At 45.6% G+C, this 20561-nt stretch overlaps 1 protein-coding gene across 3 annotated transcripts in view; it reads left to right on the plus strand.

Moving 5' to 3' along the window:
- The window catches only part of cc2d1b (coiled-coil and C2 domain containing 1B), a 31412-nt gene extending 11051 nt beyond the window's left edge, over window positions 1–20361 (plus strand). For all 3 annotated transcript variants that reach the window (XM_029726612.1, XM_029726614.1, XM_029726613.1), the window contains exons 14-25: window positions 11217–11389; window positions 13174–13299; window positions 14600–14658; window positions 14853–14969; window positions 15104–15177; window positions 15349–15407; window positions 15696–15747; window positions 16053–16152; window positions 16304–16394; window positions 19259–19381; window positions 19682–19731; window positions 19807–20361. In XM_029726612.1, the coding sequence (XP_029582472.1) occupies window positions 11217–11389; window positions 13174–13299; window positions 14600–14658; window positions 14853–14969; window positions 15104–15177; window positions 15349–15407; window positions 15696–15747; window positions 16053–16152; window positions 16304–16394; window positions 19259–19381; window positions 19682–19693 (986 nt within the window). In that variant the 3' untranslated portion in view covers window positions 19694–19731; window positions 19807–20361. The remainder of the gene's footprint in view (window positions 1–11216; window positions 11390–13173; window positions 13300–14599; window positions 14659–14852; window positions 14970–15103; window positions 15178–15348; window positions 15408–15695; window positions 15748–16052; window positions 16153–16303; window positions 16395–19258; window positions 19382–19681; window positions 19732–19806) is intronic.
- The last annotated feature ends 200 nt before the right edge of the window (window positions 20362–20561 follow it).

Here is a 20561-nt window from a genome sequence, read left to right on the forward strand (position 1 = left end):
TCACATAGTCCCGGGTAGCTATTTGTTAACTATCTGCATTGACCCATTTATGGACAAACTCTTTTGACTCATCACATACGCTGCTGTTACTGTTTATTATATATCCTATTGCCTGGTTACTTTATCCCTACCTATATGTACATATCTACCTCATACCCCTGCACATCGACTCGGTACTGATACCCCATGAAGACCAAGCTGGAGGTGCCCACACCCAAGGAGAACGGCATCTAGATCCACCTGAAGGGAGACAGGGGACCAATCAAAGTGTTGACCTGTGATATGGGTGGGCCTCAGTGTGAGTACACAGGGAAGTAGAAAGACCAGACTTTCTAGTTCTGGAGGAGATTTGGTACAAGGGGCTGTTGCTCTGACCATATTACCTTCACACCGGCGGGGCTGTTGCTCTGACCATATTACCTTCACACCGGCGGTCACGAGTCATGAAGACAGTCAAATTCCACTTGACCGTTTAGTCACGGTAATTAGGCTTCTCCAAGCTCTGATGCTGCTGCTGGTCATTAGTAGTCTACCAAACTTGCTAACTGCCTGGTACTCGGCACTCTATTGTCTCTCTAATCACTCTGACATCAATACAAATGTAATGGAAAATCTAATCAAACACTTCATGAGAGCTCATGTTGCTCAACATTTTCTATAGGCTGTGCAATTGCGTGAGAAAACAGAGTTTTGATGATCTCTACAAAAAAGAGGTGGATCCCATCAGCTTGTGTTGTGGGAAATATTGAATCAAATATTTCACCAATACCGGAACTTGTGAATTCAATTTGACTTTATTACAAACGGTAACAAAGCCGAACAATTCCATGAAATAACTAATTCTTCTTTCTTAGTACTTGGCTTTTATACAGTTTTACCCTTACGTAACATCGTCACTCCGCTTTGAGTCTTGTTGTCTTGGTTAGTTTCCATTCTCTTATTGGCTCAGACATTGGGGCATAGATGCTATTGGTGGCGTGACATGCATACTCCTACTGGTGCCGATCACTGATTAGCTAATGTTCCTGTCCAAAGGTCTTTACAAGTTCAGACCGACGTTGTCTATGTATGATTAACCCATGTGTGTGTCCAGTAGCCTTCACAAGATCAGATATGGTCCAGACCAGTCATGTCTTGTTGATTTACCTTGCCTCATCCACACAGATTCTGCTTAACTTTCTGTTTGTTTTTTTTATAAAAATTTTTTTTTTTTTTTTTTTTACACACATGTCTAATGGTCAATTTGATGTTGATCCAGTTTTGTCTATTAATTAACCCTATGTTTTCGGTCTCAATACTTCTGGGAGAACAGTCTACATACTGGAAAATCAACCATAGTCATGCATTTTTCACCTACACTTTCTATAGGCTTGGCCTACTATATTTATTTCTCAACTTTCCTAATATTAAGCGCCTTGCTTATTTACAACAGGTGTATAGCCCACCTGGCTGGTATGAAAATGAACCATGCGAAAAGCGTCCACCATTCGCTATTTAAGTGCGTAGATGACATGTCATCTGTCCCGCAACAAGACCATGGTGCTTGCCTACGGAGCTGTGAGGGGAACGGTACCTCCGTACCTTCAGGCTCTGATCAGGCCCTACACCCAAACAAGGGCACTGCGTTCATCCACCTCTGGCCTGCTCGCCTCCCTACCTCTGAGGAAGCACAGTTCCCGCTCAGCCCAGTCAAAACTGTTCGCTGCTCTGGCACCCCAATGGTGGAACAAGCTCCCTCACGACGCCAGGACAGCGGGGTCAATCACCACCTTCCGGAGACACCTGAAACCCCACCTCTTTAAGGAATACCTGGGATAGGATATAGTAATCCTTCTGTCCTCCACCCCCCCCCCCCCCCAAAAAAAAAGATATAGATGTACTATTGTAAAGTGGTTGTTCCACTGGATATCATAAGGTGAATGCACCAATTTGTAAGTCGCTCTGGATAAGAGCGTCTGCTAAATGACTTAAATGTAATGTAAATGTCCCTGTTTCAAGACAGGTGCATGATGATGGTCCATTTTTAAATCAAAACAAATTTCACACATACAGTACCAGTCTAAAGTTTTAGAACACCTACTCATTCAAGGGTTTTTCTTTAATTCTACATTGTAGAATAATAGTGAAGACATCAAAACTATGAAATAACACATATGGAATCATGTAGTAACCAAAAAAGTGTTAACCTCTTTGGTATAGGGGGCAGTATTGAGAATTTTTGGAAAAAATATGTTCCCATTTTTAACTGCCTCCTACACCAACTCAGAAGCTAGAATATGCATATTATTGTTCAGGTTTGGATAGAAAACACTCTGAATTTTCTAAAACTGTTTGAATGGTGTCTGTGAGTATAACAGAACTCCTATGGCAGGCAAAAACCTGACAAGGCTTCAAGCAGGAAGTACCCTGTCTGACAAGGAGTCGTGCGTCTTACCTCTTTTTATTGAAAAGTAAGGATCTTAGCTGTAACGTGACAATTCCCAGGGCTCCAATAGGCTCTCAGAGCCCGCGAAATAACTGAAGGTTTACGAGGGAACCTCAGGTTGAAATATATTATCGCCTTTTGTAAGTGGATGCTCGGAGGACCTTTCAATGATGCGCGTGCATGAGTCGCTTCTGAGGAGAAATTTTATTCGGCTGTTTAGGCTCAATGCATACTCCCGGTCGGAATATTAACACTTCTCTATGACATAAATGGCATAAAAATTGGTTTTAAACAGCGGTTGACATGCTTCGAAGTACGGTAATGGAATATTTAGACATTTTTGACAAGCCAATGCGCCATGCGCGACACCGCGAAGAAGCATTCTAGAACTCACGAACAAAACGTCGCTGTTGGAACATAACGATGGATTATTTGGGACCAAACCAACATTTGTTATTGAAGTAGAAGACCTGGCAGTGTATTCTGATGAAGAACAAGCAAGGTAAGAACATTTTTCTTATAGGAAATGTGATTTTGGTGGAGGCTGACCTGGGTGGGTGTCTAAATAGCTAGCCCTGTAATGCCGGGCTATGTACTTAGATTATTGCAAAATGTGCTTCATCCGAAAAGCTATTTTAAAATCGGACATATCGAGTGCATAGAGGAGTAATGTATCTATAATTCTTAAAATAATTGTTATGCTTTTTGTGAACGTTTATCGTGAGTAATTTAGCAAACTGTTAGTAAATTCAACGGAAGTTTGCGGGGGGTATGCGTTTTCTGAACGTCACATGCTAATGCAAAAAGCTGTTTTTTGATATAAATATGAACTTGATTGAACAGACATGCATGTATTGTATAACACAATGTCCTAGGTGTGTCATCTGATGAAGATCATCAAAGGTTAGTGCTGCATTTAGATATGGTTTGGGTTTATGTGACATGATATGCTAGCTTGAAAAATGGCTGTGTGATTATTTCTGGCTGGGTACTCTGCTGACATAATCTAATGTTTTGCTTTTGTTGTAAAGCCTTTTTGAAATCGGACAGTGGGGTTAGATTAACGAGATTCTTGTCTTTAAATAGCTGTGAAATAGTCATATGTTTGAGAAATTGAAGTTATAGCATTTCTAACGATTCAAAAATCGCGCCACTGGATTGAAGTGGCTGTTACGTAGGTGGGACGAAATCGTCCCACATAGCCCAGAGAGGTTAACCTCTCTGGGGTATGTGGGACGATTTCGTCCCACCTACGTAACAGCTACTGAAATTCCAGTGGCGCGATTTTTGAATCGTTAGAAATACTATTACTTCAATTTCTCAAACATATGACTATTTTACAGCTATTTAAAGACAAGAATCTCGTTCATCTAACCCCACTGTCCGATTTCAAAAAGGCTTTACAACGAAAGCAAAACATTAGATTATGTCAGCAGAGTGCCCAGCCAGAAATAATCAGACAGCCATTTTTCAAGCTAGCATATCATGTCACATAAACCCAAACCACAGCTAAATGCAGCACTAACCTTTGATGATCTTCATCAGATGACACACCTAGGACATTGTGTTATACAATACATGCATGTCTTTTCAATCAAGTTCATATTTATATCAAAAAACAGCTTTTTGCATTAGCATGTGACGTTCAGAAAACGCATAACCCCCGGCAAACTTCCGTTGAATTTACTAACAGTTTGCTAAATTACTCACGATAAACGTTCACAAAAAGCATAACAATTATTTTAAGAATTATAGATACATTACTCCTCTATGCACTCGATATGTCCGATTTTAAAATAGCTTTTCGGATGAAGCACATTTTGCAATAATCTAAGTACATAGCCCGGCATTACAGGGCTAGCTATTTAGATACCCACCCAGGTCAGCCTCCACCAAAATCACATTTCCTATAAGAAAAATATTCTTACCTTGCTTGTTCTTCATCAGAATACACTGCCAGGACTTCTACTTCAATAACAAATGTTGGTTTGGTCCCAAATAATCCATCGTTATATCCAAACAGCGACGTTTTGTTTGTGAGTTCTAGAATGCTTCTTCACGGTCCCGCGCATGGCGCATTGGCGTGTCAAAAATGTCTAAATATTCCATTACCGTACTTCGAAGCATGTCAACCGCTGTTTAAAACCAATTTTTATGCCATTCAACTCGTAGATTAGTGATAATATTCCGACCGGGAGTATGCATTGAGCCTAAACAGCCGAATAAAATTTCTCCTCAGAAGCGACTCATGCACGCGCCTCATTCAAAGGTCCTCGGAGCAGCCACTTACAAAAGGTGATAATGTGTTTCAGCCTGAGGCTCCCTCGTAAACCTTCAGTTATTTCCCGGGCTCTGAGAGCCTATCGGAGCCCTGGGAATTGTCACGTTACAGCTAAGATCCTTACTTTTCAATAAAAAGATGCAAGACGCACGACTCCTTGTCAGACAGGGTACTTCCTGCTTGAAACCTTGTCAGGTTTTTGCCTGCCATAGGAGTTCTGTTATACTCACAGACACCATTCAAACAGTTTTAGAAAATTCAGAGTGTTTTCTATCCAAACCTGAACAATAATATGCATATTCTAGCTTCTGAGTTGGTGTAGGAGGCAGTTAAAAATGGGAACATATTTTTTCCAAAATTCTCAATACTGCCCCCTAGCCCAGACAGGTTAAACAAATCAAAATATATTTTATATTTGAGGTTCTTCAAAGTAGCCAGCCTTTGCCTTGATGACAGCTGTGCACACTCTTGACATTCTCTCAACCAGCTTCAAGTCACCTGGAATGCTTTTCAATTATCAGGTGTGCCTTGTTAATTTGTGGAATTTCTTTCCTTATTGTGTTTCAGCCAATCAGGTGTGTTGTGACAAGGTAGGGTGGGTATACAGAAGATGGCCGTATTTGGTAAAAGTCCATATTATGGCAAGAACATCTCAAATAAGCAAAGAGAAATGACAGTCCATCATTACTTTAAGACATGAAGGTCAGTCAATACGGAACATTTCATGGTTTTTGCGACTGCACTTGAAGAAACTTTGAAAGTTTCTTCAAGTGCAGTCACAAAAACCATCCAGCGCTATGATGAAACTGGCTCTCATGAGGACCGCCACAGGAAAGGAAGACCCAGAGATACCTCTGCTGCAGAGGATAGGTTCATTAGAGTTATCAGCCTCAGAAATTGCAGCCCAAATAAATGCTTCACAGAGTTCAAGTAACAGACACATCTCAACATCAACTGTTCAGAGGAGACTGCAGCAGTTCGACAATCAAGGTCTCATTCACAAAAAGAAACCACTACTTAAGGACCAAGAAGAAGAAGAGACTTGATTGGACCAAGAAACACGAGCAATGGACATTAGACCGTTGCAAATCTGTCCTTTTGATCTGATGAGTCCAAATTTGAGACTTCTGGTTCTAACTGCCGTGTCTTTGTGAGACGCAGAGTAGGTGAACGGATGATGTCCGCATGTGTGGTTCCCACCGTGAAGCATGGAGGAGGAGGTGTGATGGTGTGTAGGAGCTTTGCTGGTGACACTGTCAGTGACGTATTTCAAGGCACGCTTAACCAGCATGGCTACCACAGCATTCTGCAGCAATACATCATCCCATCTGGTTTGGGCTTAGTGGGACTATCATTTGTTTTTCAACAGGACAATGACCAAGAAGGAGAGTGATGGACTGCTGCATCAGATGACCAGGCCTCCACAATCACCTGACCTCAACCCAATTGAGATGGTTTGGGATGAGTTGGAATGCAGAGTGAAGGAAAAGCAGCCAACAAGTGCTCAGCATATGTTGGAACTTCTTCAATACTGTTGGAAAAGCATTCCTCATGAAGCTGGTTGAGAGAATGCTGGTTGAGAGTGCGACACTGTCATCAAGGCAGAGGGTGGCTACTTTGAAGAATCTCAAATATATAAAATATATTTTGATTTGTTTACACTTTTTTGGGGTTACTACATGATTCCAAATGTGTTATTTCATAGTTTTGATGTCGTCACTATTATTCCGCAATGTAGAAAATAGTCAAAATAAAGAAAAACCCTTGAATGAGTAGGTGTGTCCAAACTTTTGACTGGTCCTGTACACTAAATAATATACAGTACATGTAAAGATAAGATTAAATTAATAGTCTGATGGGTGACAATATTAACCCATCACTTGTGAATGATGCCCAGCATAAGAAACAATACCTTTTTCTAATCATAGTATCACCCCTCATGTAGCCTAGCCCATAGTCCTATATGTTTAATAAGGTTAGTAGCCCATAGGCCTATATGTTTAATAAGGTTAGTAGCCCATAGTCCTATATGTTTTAATAAGGTTAGTATCACCCCTCATGTAGCCTAGCCCATAGTCCTATATGTTTAATAAGGTTAGTAGCCCATAGTCCTATATGTTTTAATAAGGTTAGTCTCACCCCTCATGTAGCCCAGCCCATAGTCCTATATGTTTAATAAGGTTAGTAGCCCATAGTCCTATATGTTTAATAAGGTTAGTAGCCCATAGTCCTATATGTTTAATAAGGTTAGTAGCCCATAGTCCTATATGTTTAATAAGGTTAGTAGCCCATAGTCCTATATGTTTAATAAGGTTTGTAGCCCATAGTCCTATATGTTTAAATAAGGTTTGTATCACACCTCATGTAGCGTAGCACATAGTCCTATATGTTTTGATAAGGTTTGTATCACAACTAAAGTGGCCAAATAACTTGTTAAAATGAAGCACATTAATTATGGGATGTAAGAGCCTAACTGGGATACATTATATCAGCAGCACCTGAGTTTCAAGTTTGGGGAAGATAATTTTCACCATAATTGACCTTTTTAATAATAAAAGCATTACATGCATAATTGTATTTGCGGTCACTTTTGATAATGGTGTTTTTCCTGCTTATTGAACATTTGTGTTTTATAGCCTACTACCATGTGCGCATAGCTGCGCTTATAATGTGAAGAGAAATTCGAATAGTTTATCAACATTTTTAAGCTAAACGTCCTGATCTGTTGCGTCAGCCACATTGCGTGAGAGGTTATTTGACGCTAGTGGTTTTATTAATTTGGGATCTATTGCATCCCACAACTGTCCTTCACTGTTTGGAGTATTTATTTCTCGCACAGAATAAGTACACTTTTGTACTATTGGGGGGGGGGATGGTAGATTGACATAGGCTTGTGCTTTTGCTGTTCGTTAGGCTTACTCATCTTGTTGGCTGACAAAGTAAATGTGGACAGTTCTTCCAATATCTTAAATATCAACCTCGGACGTGCGCAGTTACGTTCCAGATGTGTCTGTCTTCACTTGTAGCCTGTGAGAAAGACCCGATCATGTGAGTGAGAGGTGATTTTGGGGGGGTGCTCAGCACTCAGGGAGAAGGTCACAATGGGCACTGGCCACAAGGCATGGATTTTTTTTTTTTAGGGTGCATTACGGCCACACAAAGGGGATACCGCCGTGAAATTCTAGGCATTATCAAGTGCTTGTCAAATTGTGAGAGACTGATGTAGTGTGTACAGCCTGCCCAAAAAACAAAGCAAAGCTCATGCTTTTCGAGCAACTTTTTTTTCAAATCATCATTAGTGTCTCATCATGCAGCCATAGAATGTATAAAACATCCAAACATATATCGCAATGTTTGAAGGACAACTAAAGTTACATTAATAACTCTAAATTAAGCATATACCTGTTTCTTTGTTAACCGCTCAACATAGAATAGCCACATGTCCGGACTCCCTCAAATCGTTTGGACAAAATATCCTTTCTATTTTATTCAGTTATGTACAATTTGTATTCTTCATACTATAAAATAATGCCACTGATTTCTAAGCAAATCTTGTCTGTTAAATGAACTAGTGTAGCCCACAGCCATATGGCATAGCCAGATCAGGACCTGTTAAATGAACTAGTGTAGCCCACAGCCATATGGCATAGCCAGATCAGGACCTAACATAAAGACAACTCAGAATATGCTTTTCTGTTCTTCTGAAATAGACTACATTTTCTTCTTATCATGTTTCTTTAGACCTATCTAAAATGTTTTTATTGTGAAGGTGTAGGCTATATTACATGGATTTATTAGACTTTTTAAAATGTACATGTTCCAAAGGTCTGCATCAGTGGCTTGGAGGCTGTGTGGAAGCCATGGGATGCTAAGTGTGTTAGTTAATGGGTCAATTACCGTGAGACTGACAGTTATTTGCTTGACAATGACCGGCTGACTAAATGGCGTGACCGCCACAGCCCTGGCTGGCGCTCTAAATGGCGTGGCCGCCACAGCCCTGGCTGGCGCTCTAAATGGCGTGGCCGCCAGAGCCCTCGCTGGCGCTCTAAATGGCGTGGCCCTGGCTGGCGCTCTAAATGGCGTGGCCGTCACAGCCCTAGCTGGCGCTCTAAATGGCGTGGCGCCACGGCCCTAGCTGGCGCTCTAAATGGCGTGGCCGCCACGGCCCTAGCTGGCGCTCTAAATGGCGTGGCCCTGGCTGGGGCTCTAAATGGCGTGGCCCTGGCTGGGGCTCTAAATGGCGTGGCCGTCACGGCCCTCGCTGGCGCTCTAAATGGCGTGGCCGTCACGGCCCTCGCTGGCGCTCTACATGGCGTGGCCGTCACGGCCCTCGCTGGCGCTCTAAATGGCGTGGCCGCCACGGCCCTAGCTGGCGCTCTAAATGGCGTGGCCGCCACGGCCCTAGCTGGCGCTCTAAATGGCGTGGCCGCCACGGGTTCTAGCTGGCGCTCTAAATGACGTGGCCGCCACGGCCCTAGCTGGCGCTCTAAATGGCGTGGCCGCCACGGCCCTAGCTGGCGCTCTAAATGGCGTGGCCGCCACGGCCCTAGCTGGCGCTCTAAATGGCGTGGCCGCCACGGCCCTAGCTGGCGCTCTAAATGGCGTGGCCGCCACGGCCCTAGCTGGCGCTCTAAATGGCGTGGCCGCCACGGCCCTAGCTGGCGCTCTAAATGGCGTGGCCGCCACGGCCCTAGCTGGCGCTCTAAATGGCGTGGCCGCCACGGCCCTAGCTGGCGCTCTAAATGGCGTGGCCGCCACGGCCCTAGCTGGCGCTCTAAATGGCGTGGCCGCCACGGCCCTAGCTGGCGCTCTAAATGGCGTGGCCGCCACGGCCCTAGCTGGCGCTCTAAATGGCGTGGCGCCACGGCCCTAGCTGGCGCTCTAAATGGCGTGGCGCCACGGCCCTCGCTGGCGCTCTAAATGGCGTGGCCGCCACGGCCCTAGCTGGCGCTCTAAATGGCGTGGCCGCCACGGCCCTAGCTGGCGCTCTAAATGGCGTGGCCGCCACGGGTTCTAGCTGGCGCTCTAAATGACGTGGCCGCCACGGCCCTAGCTGGCGCTCTAAATGGCGTGGCCCTGGCTGGCGCTCTAAATGGCGTGGCCGTCACGGCCCTGGCTGGCGCTCTAAATGGCGTGGCCGTCACGGCCCTAGCTGGCGCTCTAAATGGCGTGGCGCCACGGCCCTAGCTGGCGCTCTAAATGGCGTGGCCGCCACGGCCCTAGCTGGCGCTCTAAATGGCGTGGCCCTGGCTGGGGCTCTAAATGACGTGGCCCTGGCTGGGGCTCTAAATGGCGTGGCCCTGGCTGGGCTCTAAATGGCGTGGCCGTCACAGCCCTCGCTGGCGCTCTAAATGGCGTGGCCGTCACAGCCCTCGCTGGCGCTCTAAATGGCGTGGCCGCCACGGCCCTAGCTGGCGCTCTAAATGGCGTGGCCGCCACGGCCCTAGCTGGCGCTCTAAATGGCGTGGCCGCCACGGCCCTAGCTGGCGCTCTAAATGGCGTGGCCGCCACGGCCCTAGCTGGCGCTCTAAATGGCGTGGCCGCCACGGGTTCTAGCTGGCGCTCTAAATGACGTGGCCGCCACGGCCCTAGCTGGCGCTCTAAATGACGTGGCCGCCACGGCCCTAGCTGGCGCTCTAAATGGCGTGGCCGCCACGGCCCTAGCTGGCGCTCTAAATGGCGTGGCGCCACGGCCCTAGCTGGCGCTCTAAATGGCGTGGCGCCACGGCCCTAGCTGGCGCTCTAAATGGCGTGGCGCCACGGCCCTAGCTGGCGCTCTAAATGGCGTGGCGCCACGGCCCTAGCTGGCGCTCTAAATGGCGTGGCGCCACGGCCCTAGCTGGCGCTCTAAATGGCGTGGCGCCACGGCCCTAGCTGGCGCTCTAAATGGCGTGGCGCCACGGCCCTCGCTGGCGCTCTAAATGGCGTGGCGCCACGGCCCTCGCTGGCGCTCTAAATGGCGTGGCGCCACGGCCCTAGCTGGCGCTCTAAATGGCGTGGCGCCACGGCCCTAGCTGGCGCTCTAAATGGCGTGGCGCCACGGCCCTCGCTGGCGCTCTAAATGGCGTGGCGCCACGGCCCTCGCTGGCGCTCTAAATGGCGTGGCGCCACGGCCCTCGCTGGTACTCCATGTTACTGTGTATTTATTCCTATTTTTCTATTTATCTTTTTTTTCTGCGTTGTTGGAAAAGGGCCCGTAAGCATTTCACTGTTAGTCTACACCTGCTGTTAACCAATCATGTGACAAATACTATTGGAAAAACAGACTAGCGTACTTACTGGTTAACTCCCCGACTACGGCCAAGAGTCCGGTTAACTCCCCGACTACCCAGTCCCTGTCACTACTGTAACAGGACTACCGACTTTCATAAACAGTCATGAAAGTCTTGAGCAAATCACCACAGATTATCCCCTATACCCCAACGTCGTGTACTACTGTGAGTTTGAAAGCGATGTTCTATATAGGGAATAGAAAGTAATTTCAATAACACATTCCTCTCCTCCCTGCAGCGCTGCAGCAGTTGGACTTTGTGGAGGGGCGCAGGCAGCAGTACATGAAGGCAGCGCTGCAGGCCAAACAGAAGAACGACATGGACACAGCCAGAACCCTGCTTCGTACCGCCAAGGGACTGGAGCCGCTCATCGACGCCGTCAAGGCAGGCAAACACGTCGACATCAGCAAGGTGAATTTTCTTGGAATTCTAAAGTCACCACTTAGATTGGAACCATTTTTGTCTTTAAGTAGCTCAACCTGTCAGTACATCCAACCTCGTGAAAGTTAAACTGACACGTTTAAATTTTTTGTAAAAAAAAAAATATTTGTTTATATTTTTCAAATATATTGAAGCGGTGGGCCCTGCACATGCGCAGTTCGTCGCAGCACGACCGTTAGACCTGACGACGTGTTTCCGCGCATGGCCTTAGCCATGTGTCATCGAGGATTTCTATTGGAGAAGCAGTTTCTGCAGATCTTCTTACAGTCTTTACCTGTAGTGTACGAAGTAGAGTTGGGTGATTGAAACGTTTTTTAATTTTTATGATTGCATCGTCTATTGACTATGTTTGACAGGCATCGCCGATGGCGACAACATCGTGATGTCACAAAAAGGATTTTTAATATTTGAACTTGACTGCGCTGGCGGCACGGTGCTCTGCGGTTGTGAGGCCGGTTGGATGTACTGCCAAATTCTCTAAAACAACGTTGGAGGCGGCTTATAGTAGATAAATTAATTTTTTAAATATCTGGCAACTGTGGTGGACTTTCTTGCAGTCAACATGCCAATTGCTATCTCCCTCAACTTGACATCTGTGGCATTGTGTTGTGTGACACAACTGCACATTTTACAGTGGCCTTTTATTGTCCCCAGCACAAGGTGCCCCTGTGTAATGATGATGCTGTTTAATCAGCTTCTTGATATGCCACACCTGTCAGGTGGATGGATAATCTTGGCAAAGGAGAAATGCTCACTAACAAGGATGGAAACAAATTTGTGCACAACATTTTAGAGAAATAAGCTTTTTGTCTTTTTAAGGAACATTTCTGAGAGATTTTATTTCAGCTCATGAAACATTGAACCAACACTTGTTTTATATTTTTGTTCAGTGTAGTTTTAAAAGGTAGGCTAATGTAACTGATAGGAGAAACATGGCCCTACCAATTTGAAAAATGTTTTGCTGCCTAGATGAGAGAGAACATAAGGCCTGACACTGTTTTTGTTTTGAGAAATTATTTATTCAGATTGTTTGTGGCTTTGTAACAATTTAAATGTTATTGTGCAGCAGATCACAGTTCTGGTATAAAAATAAAAAAAATAGAGAATACTATCGTATATCAACAATGTTTGCCTGGGAAGGTGGGTCATTCCAGACATCTCCCTACCTAGAAACTACAATCCTCTACCTCGGAACTACAAGCCTCTACCTCGGAACTACAAGCCTCTACCTCGGAACTACAAGCCTCTACCTCGGAACTACAAGCCTCTACCTCGGAACTACAAGCCTCTACCTCGGGACTACAAGCCTCTACATCGGAACTACAAGCCTCTACCTCGGAACTACAAGCCTCTACCTCGGGACTACAAGCCTCTACCTCGGAACTACAAGCCTCTACCTCGGAACTACAAGCCTCTACCTCGGGACTACAAGCCTCTACCTCGGGACTACAAGCCTCTACCTCGGGACTACAAGCCTCTACCTCGGGACTACAAGCCTCTACCTCGGGACTACAAGCCTCTACCTCGGGACTACAAGCCTCTACCTCGGGACTACAAGCCTCTACCTCGGGACTACAAGCCTCTACCTCGGGACTACAAGCCTCTACCTCGGGACTACAAGCCTCTACCTCGGGACTACAAGCCTCTACCTCGGGACTACAAGCCTCTACCTCGGGACTACAAGCCTCTACCTCGGGACTACAAGCCTCTACCTCTGTAGTGTTAACACCTTGTCTGTCTGTGTTGTTCTCTAGGTGCCGTCGCCCCCTGGTGACGAGGATGAGGACTTCATCCTGGTTCATCACAGTGAAGTCCAGATCTCGGAGAAGGCAGATGAGGTCTACACTCAACTGGCCAAGATGCTCAAGGAACAGTACGAGGTACTAATTATCAACTGCTTGTTAGATAATGAAAGGAGAGGGTTTTTACACACTTCCAAAGTCAAAGGCTAGCCAAAATAGAGAAGTGTGGAGATATTATTAACAGATAGGAGCCCAGAGGAAACCCTGCTTTATCTATTGTCCTCTTCTGCCTTTTGACCTGCTGCTATACTGACATTAGTCATGAAGTATTTATTTTGACTGTTCAAAATGGATTAAATATTGTTATCACCCATCTACACACAATACCCCATAATGACAAAGTGAAAACATGTTTTTAGCAATAAAAAAAAATACTAAATCAAATACAGAAAAATCAAATTTACGTAACTATTCACACCCCTTCGTCAATACATGTTAGAATCACTTTTGGAGGGCCTCTCGGGTGGCGCAGTGGTCTAAGGCACTGCATCGCGTCACTACAGACCCGGGTTCGATCTCAGGCTGTGTCGCCGTCGGCCGTGACCGGGAGACCAATGAGACGGCTCTCAATTGGCCCAGTGGCGTCCGGGTTAGGGGAGGGTTTGTCCTTGTCCCATTTGCGCTCTAGCGATTCGTTGTTGCGGGCCGGGTGCATGCACGCTGACATGGTCGCCAGCTGTACTGTGTTTCCTACACATTGGTGCGGCTGGCTTCCGGGTTAAGCTAGCAGTGTGTCAAGAAGCAGTGCAGCTTGGTAGGGTCATGTTTTGGAGGACGCATGGCTCTCGACCTTTGCGTCTCCAAAGTTCGTAGGGGAGTTGCAGCGATGGGACAAGACTGTAACTACCAATTTGGATATCACCAAAAAGGGTAAAAAGTACCAAAGAAATAAATTATAAAACAAAGATTCACTTTTGGCAGCGATAACAGCTGAGTCTTTCTGGGTAAGTCTCCAAGAGCTGTACAAACCTGGATTGTACCATATTTGCCCATAATTATAAATAAAATACAAATCTTCATACTTTGTCAACATGGTTGTTGATCATTTCTTGACAACGATTTTCATGTCTTGCTATAGATTTAAGTCAAAACTTTCTCGGCCACTCGAGCATTCACTGTCTTCTAGGTATGTAACTCCAGTGTAGATGTGGCCTTGTTTTTAGGTTATTGTCCTGCTGAAGGGTGAATTAATCTCCCAGTGTCTGGTGGAAAGCAGACTGAACCAGGTCATTCTATACGATTTTGCCTGTGCTTAGCTCCATTCGGTTTTTTTATCCTGAAAAACCCCAGTCCTTAACGATAACAATCATACCCATGACAGGTTGCAGCCGCCACCAATGAATCAGTTTATTTTTCTCTCTCTTTCTCTCTCCTGTAGAAGTGCATGACTTACTCCAAGCAGTTCACTCATCTGGGTAACGTCACTGAGACCACCAAGTAAGAGACCGTCTTCATCGTAGCATCTGTACACACTTAGCCTTGTCTGTCTGAATGGGAAAAACCACACACACAAACACAGCAACTGCATGGACTAATTAAAATGCATTATACGACACCAACTAACACACTTCAACACGCATCATTCTGGCGTTGTGGTACTGATGTTCCCGCCTGGTGTGTGTGTGTTTGAGGTTTGAGAAGATGGCAGAGAGCTGTAAGAAGAGTTTGGAGGTGTTGAAGCTGTCTCAGTCTAAGAGACTGGACCCTCCTAAACATCACTTTGAGGAGAGGACGTACCACACCGTCAGGTTGTCGTCCCTCTTTCTCTATCAGTATATTATCTCTCTCTTTCTCTATCAGTATATCTATCTCTCTCTCTCATTCTTCATCTCACTCTTCTGTGTTATCCTGTCTCTCTCTCTCTCTGTGTCTCTCTCTTTAGGATCTTCCCAGAGCTCAGTAGTACAGAGATGGTGGTTGTGGTAGTCAGAGGGATGAATCTGCCTGCTCCTTCAGGTAACATTGACCCCTCTGTATCCACCTGTATCCTCCCTGTATTCCCTTGTGTCTTACCTGTATTTTCCCTGTATTCCCCTGTGGTGGTGGAACAGCTCCCAGCTATTAAATCAGTGGTCGGTCCTAGCGGGTCCTCGCTAAACGTCTCTCTGCTCCTCGTTTTCTCCCCAGGTATAGCTACCAATGACCTGGATGCCTTTGTCAAGTTTGACTTCCCCTATCCCAGTACGGTGAGTTAGGAGGCTACTGTTCTGTTTACCGTTTTTTGGAGACTCGCATCCATTTGCACGTATTTGTTCTAATCCAGCACGAGCACAGCATTCACATAGTCGACTAACTAATCAAACACTTCATTAGATGAATCAGATGTGCTGTACTCCAGCTATAGTATAGCCTATTGATGATTGGTCTGAGAAAGCCTGTGTAGTAGTAGCAGCAGCAGCAGCAGCAGCAGCAGCAGCAGCAGCAGCAGCACTCTCTTTGAACTAATGTCTGTGTCTCCTCTGTGTTGATCTCAGGAACAACCCCAGAAACACAGAACGGCTGTAGTCAAGAACACCAACTCCCCAGGTAATGCCCGGGACCACGGCTCCCCCCAGGGGTAATGCCCAGCCCCACGGTCCCCCCAGGGGTAATGCCCGGGACCACGGCTCCCCCCAGGGGTAATGCCCGGGACCACGGTCCCCCCCAGGGGTAATGCCCGGGACCACGGCTCCCCCCAGGGGTAATGCCCGGGACCACGGCTTCCCCCAGGGGTAATGCCCAGCCCCACGGTCCCCCCCAGTGGTAATGCTCGGCCCCACGGTCCCCCCCAGGGGTAATGCCCGGGACCACGTAGCTGACCCCGTTTCATGTCATCTCTCTCTCTGCTCCAGAGTTCAACCAGACCTTCACTCTGAACATTAACCGGAACCACCGAGGCTTCAGGAGAGTTGTCCAATCTAAAGGAATGAAACTGGAACTGCTACACAAAGGGTACGTCACACACACACACACACACACACACACACACACACACACACGGGTCCAATCGGGAACATGGCCTTGTGACCTTAGATGGGTGGAGGTGTTTTTGATCCTTTTCGAGTGTAAGTGACGTGAGGTCTTTGTGTGTGTCATGTGACAGGGGTTTCCTGCGGAGCGACAAGCCTATAGGGACGGCCCACATCAAACTGGAGAAACTGGAGACCGAGAGTGAAGTACGAGAGATAGCGGAGGTAAGGGTGACGAGGAGGGTGACGTGGAGGGGGAGGAGGGTGACGTGGAGGAGGAGGAGGAGGGTGACGTGGAGGGGGAGGAGGGTGACGTGGAGGGGGAGGACGGTGACGTGGAGGGGGAGGACTGAGCCTTGGCCTCCGCCAATCGTTCATAAAACAACAGAATGCAGCACGCGACTGAAGAGAGAAGAGACAACCAATTTGCCAGTTACAGAATCAGCGTGCTCTCTGGAAAGACAGCAGTAGGGTGCAAAGGCAGTTTGCCAGTTATAGCAGCTCGTCCCAGGGATCAAGTGTAGCTGGAGCTGGGCCTGGTTTAAGCTGGAAGCCACTATAGAGGTGAAAGGAAGACCACACACTTTCCCTCTCTCACTTCTTCAATACAGTGGATAAAAAAGGGGTATGCCAGGTGTACTCTCTGCCTGAAAGAGATTAATTATACCAACAAATGGTATGCTCTGCTAGCACACTGTAGAACAGATGTCCACAGGAAGAAAGTGTACAATGTAATAATGTTTCGTTGCCCAAAGATATTGTTTTCGTTGTGTTGAACATGACTGTGTGTGTGTGTGTGTGTGTGTGTGGTGGGATTATTACATGTTTTACTCAGTGGATGTTATTTTTCCACACATGAAGCCTTGTTCACTTGATCGATGTCCACTGTAGTGGCCATTATATAATAGAGCAACAATAGAAGGCCTGTTTATTTCATTCTATTTCTACTTTAAGATGGGTTTTTTTGTGGTAACAAGCGTTCTGTTATAAAGGCTGTCGTGGTAACAAGCGTTCTGTTATAAAGGCTGTCGTGGTAACAAGCGTTCTGTTATAAAGGCTGTCGTGGTAACAAGCGTTCTGTTATAAAGGCTGTCGTGGTAACAAGCGTTCTGTTATAAAGGCTGTCCCGGCATGTCAAACGATGTTTACAATCAATCCTTAGGGTCTTTTTAACATAAATCTTCGATAATATTCCAACCGGACAATAGCGTATTCATTACAGAGGAAAAAGAAGGAACGGCGCGCCCGCGTGCCCGCGCAGTAAACAACTCACTGGTCCCAGGCTTGAGACAGCTCTTATTCTCTCCCAAGTAACAGTAGAAGCATGAAACAAGGTTCTAAAGATTGTTGACATCTAGTGGAAGCCTTAGGAAGTGCAAAATGGCCCCACAGACACTGTAGTTTGGAAAGACAATCAGTTGAAAAACTACAAACCACTTCCTGGTTGAATTTTTTTCTCAGGTTTTTGCCTGCCATATGAGTTCTGTTATACTCACAGACATCATTCAAACAGTTTTAGAAACTTCAGAGTTTTCTATCCAATATTATTAATAATAATAATAATAATAATATGCATATCCTACCTTCTGGGCCCAAATAGCAGGCAGTTTAATTTGGGCACGTCATTCATCTGAATTTCTGAATACTGCCCCCTGTCACTAAAAAGTTAAACTACATAACATGCTGGCAAAATAATCCACTTGTTAAACTACATACATTTAAAGGTACGGCTAGTTAGGGGCACACTACATTTAAAGGTACGGCTAGTTAGGGGCACACTACATTTAAAGGTACGGCTAGTTAGGGGCACACTACATTTAAAGGTACGGCTAGTTAGGGGCACACTACATTTAAAGGTACGGCTAGTTAGGGGCACACTACATTTAAAGGTACGGCTAGTTAGGGGCACACTACATTTAAAGGTACGGCTAGTTAGGGGCACACTACATTTAAAGGTACGGCTAGTTAGGGGCACACTACATTTAAAGGTACGGCTAGTTAGGGGCACACTACATTTAAAGGTACGGCTAGTTAGGGGCACACTACATTTAAAGGTACGGCTAGTTAGGGGCACGCTACATTTATAAACACAGCATGTGTTTTGTGAGTCCTTCCTAGATCAGATGCAAAAGTGATGACCAGGGATTTTTTTCTTGATAAGTGTGTGAATTAGACCATTTTACTGTCAATGTAACAAGTACTTTTGGCTGTCACGGAAAATGTATGGAGTAAAAAGTACATTTATGTTTGACAACTTTTACTAAACTACATTTCTAAAGTACAGATTCCCCAAAAAACAGCTTCAGTGCTACTTTAAAAGTATTTTTACTTTAAGTACTTTATACCACTGATAATATGCTGGCAAAATCATCCATTTGTTAAACTATGTAACACAGCTTTAGTTGGCTCTATTAGGACATTTGTTAAGATGATCGTGAGCAGAACTCACCTTTTTTAACCTGGCTAACATTTCCTCAGCCTAATTATCCCAAAAATCCCAATGGAGATTCAGTGAAACACAATCGTTTTCAGATTATAATTTTTTTTTGTTATCAAGATGAGTCCCCACACGCTTCAAGGCAGCGCGATGACGTTGTCCCAATCAAAACGGTGCTAAAATGATCTAGTGGACGACGCGCGGGTTTTGCTTCAAATGTATTACAATAATTAAATAACGTTGGGAGTTTTCAATAAAAAAAACACAATTTGCTTCTTGCCAATGCTGCTTCGGCATTACAGCTATGCGGACTGCCGTCTTTTGAGTTTATACTTTTTCCCATAAGGACCAGTTTGATTTCAGCGTAGTGGGGGGGGGGAGTTAGCGTAGAGTGTGGGGGGGGGGGGTTAGCGTAGTTAAGGGGTTAGCTTAGCGGGGGGGTTAGCGTCGGGGGGGGTTAGCGGGACTGTTAGACACATTACAGCATTCATGACTAGATCAGGCTTAGTTACCAGCAATACACTTCAGATATAAAGAAAAGGCAGAACCAAGTTGGCGGCTTGGTAAAGTTAAGGTGTTTTTCACGTTGGTTTGAAAGGAATATGAGTAAACTGTTTTGTGTGTTTTAGTGATGCTATGTTTTACACTACAGGTGATAGATGGCCGTAAACCTACAGGAGGACGTGTGGAGGTCCGGGTTCGCCTGAGAGAGCCTTTGAGTGGACAGGACCTTCAGACGACAACAGAACGCTGGTTAGTCCTGGACCAGTCACAGGTACATACAACAGAATGCTGGTTAGTCCTGGACCAGGTACAGGTACATACAACAGAACGCTGGTTAGTCCTGGACCAGGTACAGACAACAGAACGCTGGTTAGTCCTGGACCAGGTACAGACAACAGAACGCTGGTTAGTCCTGGACCAGTCAGTTACACACACACACTTGTAGTAATTGTTATATTTGGAGCAAGGAGTTTGTCCCTTTAAAGGCCAAAGTGTGGGTTCTCCTGTCAGGCCCTGGAGTTGTAGTGTGATTGTGGCCCTGACACTCGATAACCTCTGTTTGGTCCTCCAGGTCCTTCTCTAACTGCTGCTCAGCTGGGACTTCTAGGAACACTTTAACAGGTAGGTGAACTTCCCTTCCACAACTAGTTAAAATAGAAACCAAGTGATCAACTCAATGACCTTTCTATCTCACAGATGATAAACACTCCCGTTGTCCTCTGATGAAGATTATGACGGGAGGAGGATGATGATGATGAAGAGGAGGAGGAGGAGGATGATGTATGTTGTCGTGGCTGGCCTGTTTAGTCTTCCAGGGTTCTGGCAGTCCGACACAGTCAACACGGGTCTTTAGCTTGTAAACATTTTGCACACAGAGCGACGGAGCTTCTCTTCACTCTGGGGGGGGGGAAATGGGCTCCATGTTTAGCTAACCTTAAGATAACATTGGCTGGGATTCAATCAAAAGGCGTACTGCACTTGACTTTTACAGGTCATTATTTTCCGCTTGAGCCAATTATTTTTTTGTTGAATCCCAGTCCTAGTTCATACCCTGCTGATTTGGAAAAACAGCTACGTAGTTTAGTCTCTATAATATATTATCCACCTATGCACTTATTCTACCAAAGTAATCACTGTTGCTGTACGATGCTGCATATTTAAATTGCCTTGAATAGCTGTCATACTGTTTAATGACTACAATAATAATGTGTGATAAGAACTTGCATCTCTCAAATGTAATTCTTTGCTACATTGATGTTGTTCCCAGGACTGTTTCCTTTCTATTCACTGGAGCAGTTATAAGTCAGGATTCAATCCTGATTTAGATCCCCCCTCGTTTATAGCCGCTTGACTTTTTTTAAAGGTAATGCGATCTCCACGATACGATTGCCTTTTTTTTTAAAGCTGCGTTGTCGACTAGAACGTAGGGGGGGGGGGGTTGAATCCCAGCT

Source organism: Salmo trutta, chromosome 31, assembly GCF_901001165.1.
Source record: "Salmo trutta chromosome 31, fSalTru1.1, whole genome shotgun sequence".
Taxonomy (NCBI): Eukaryota; Metazoa; Chordata; class Actinopteri; order Salmoniformes; family Salmonidae; genus Salmo; species Salmo trutta.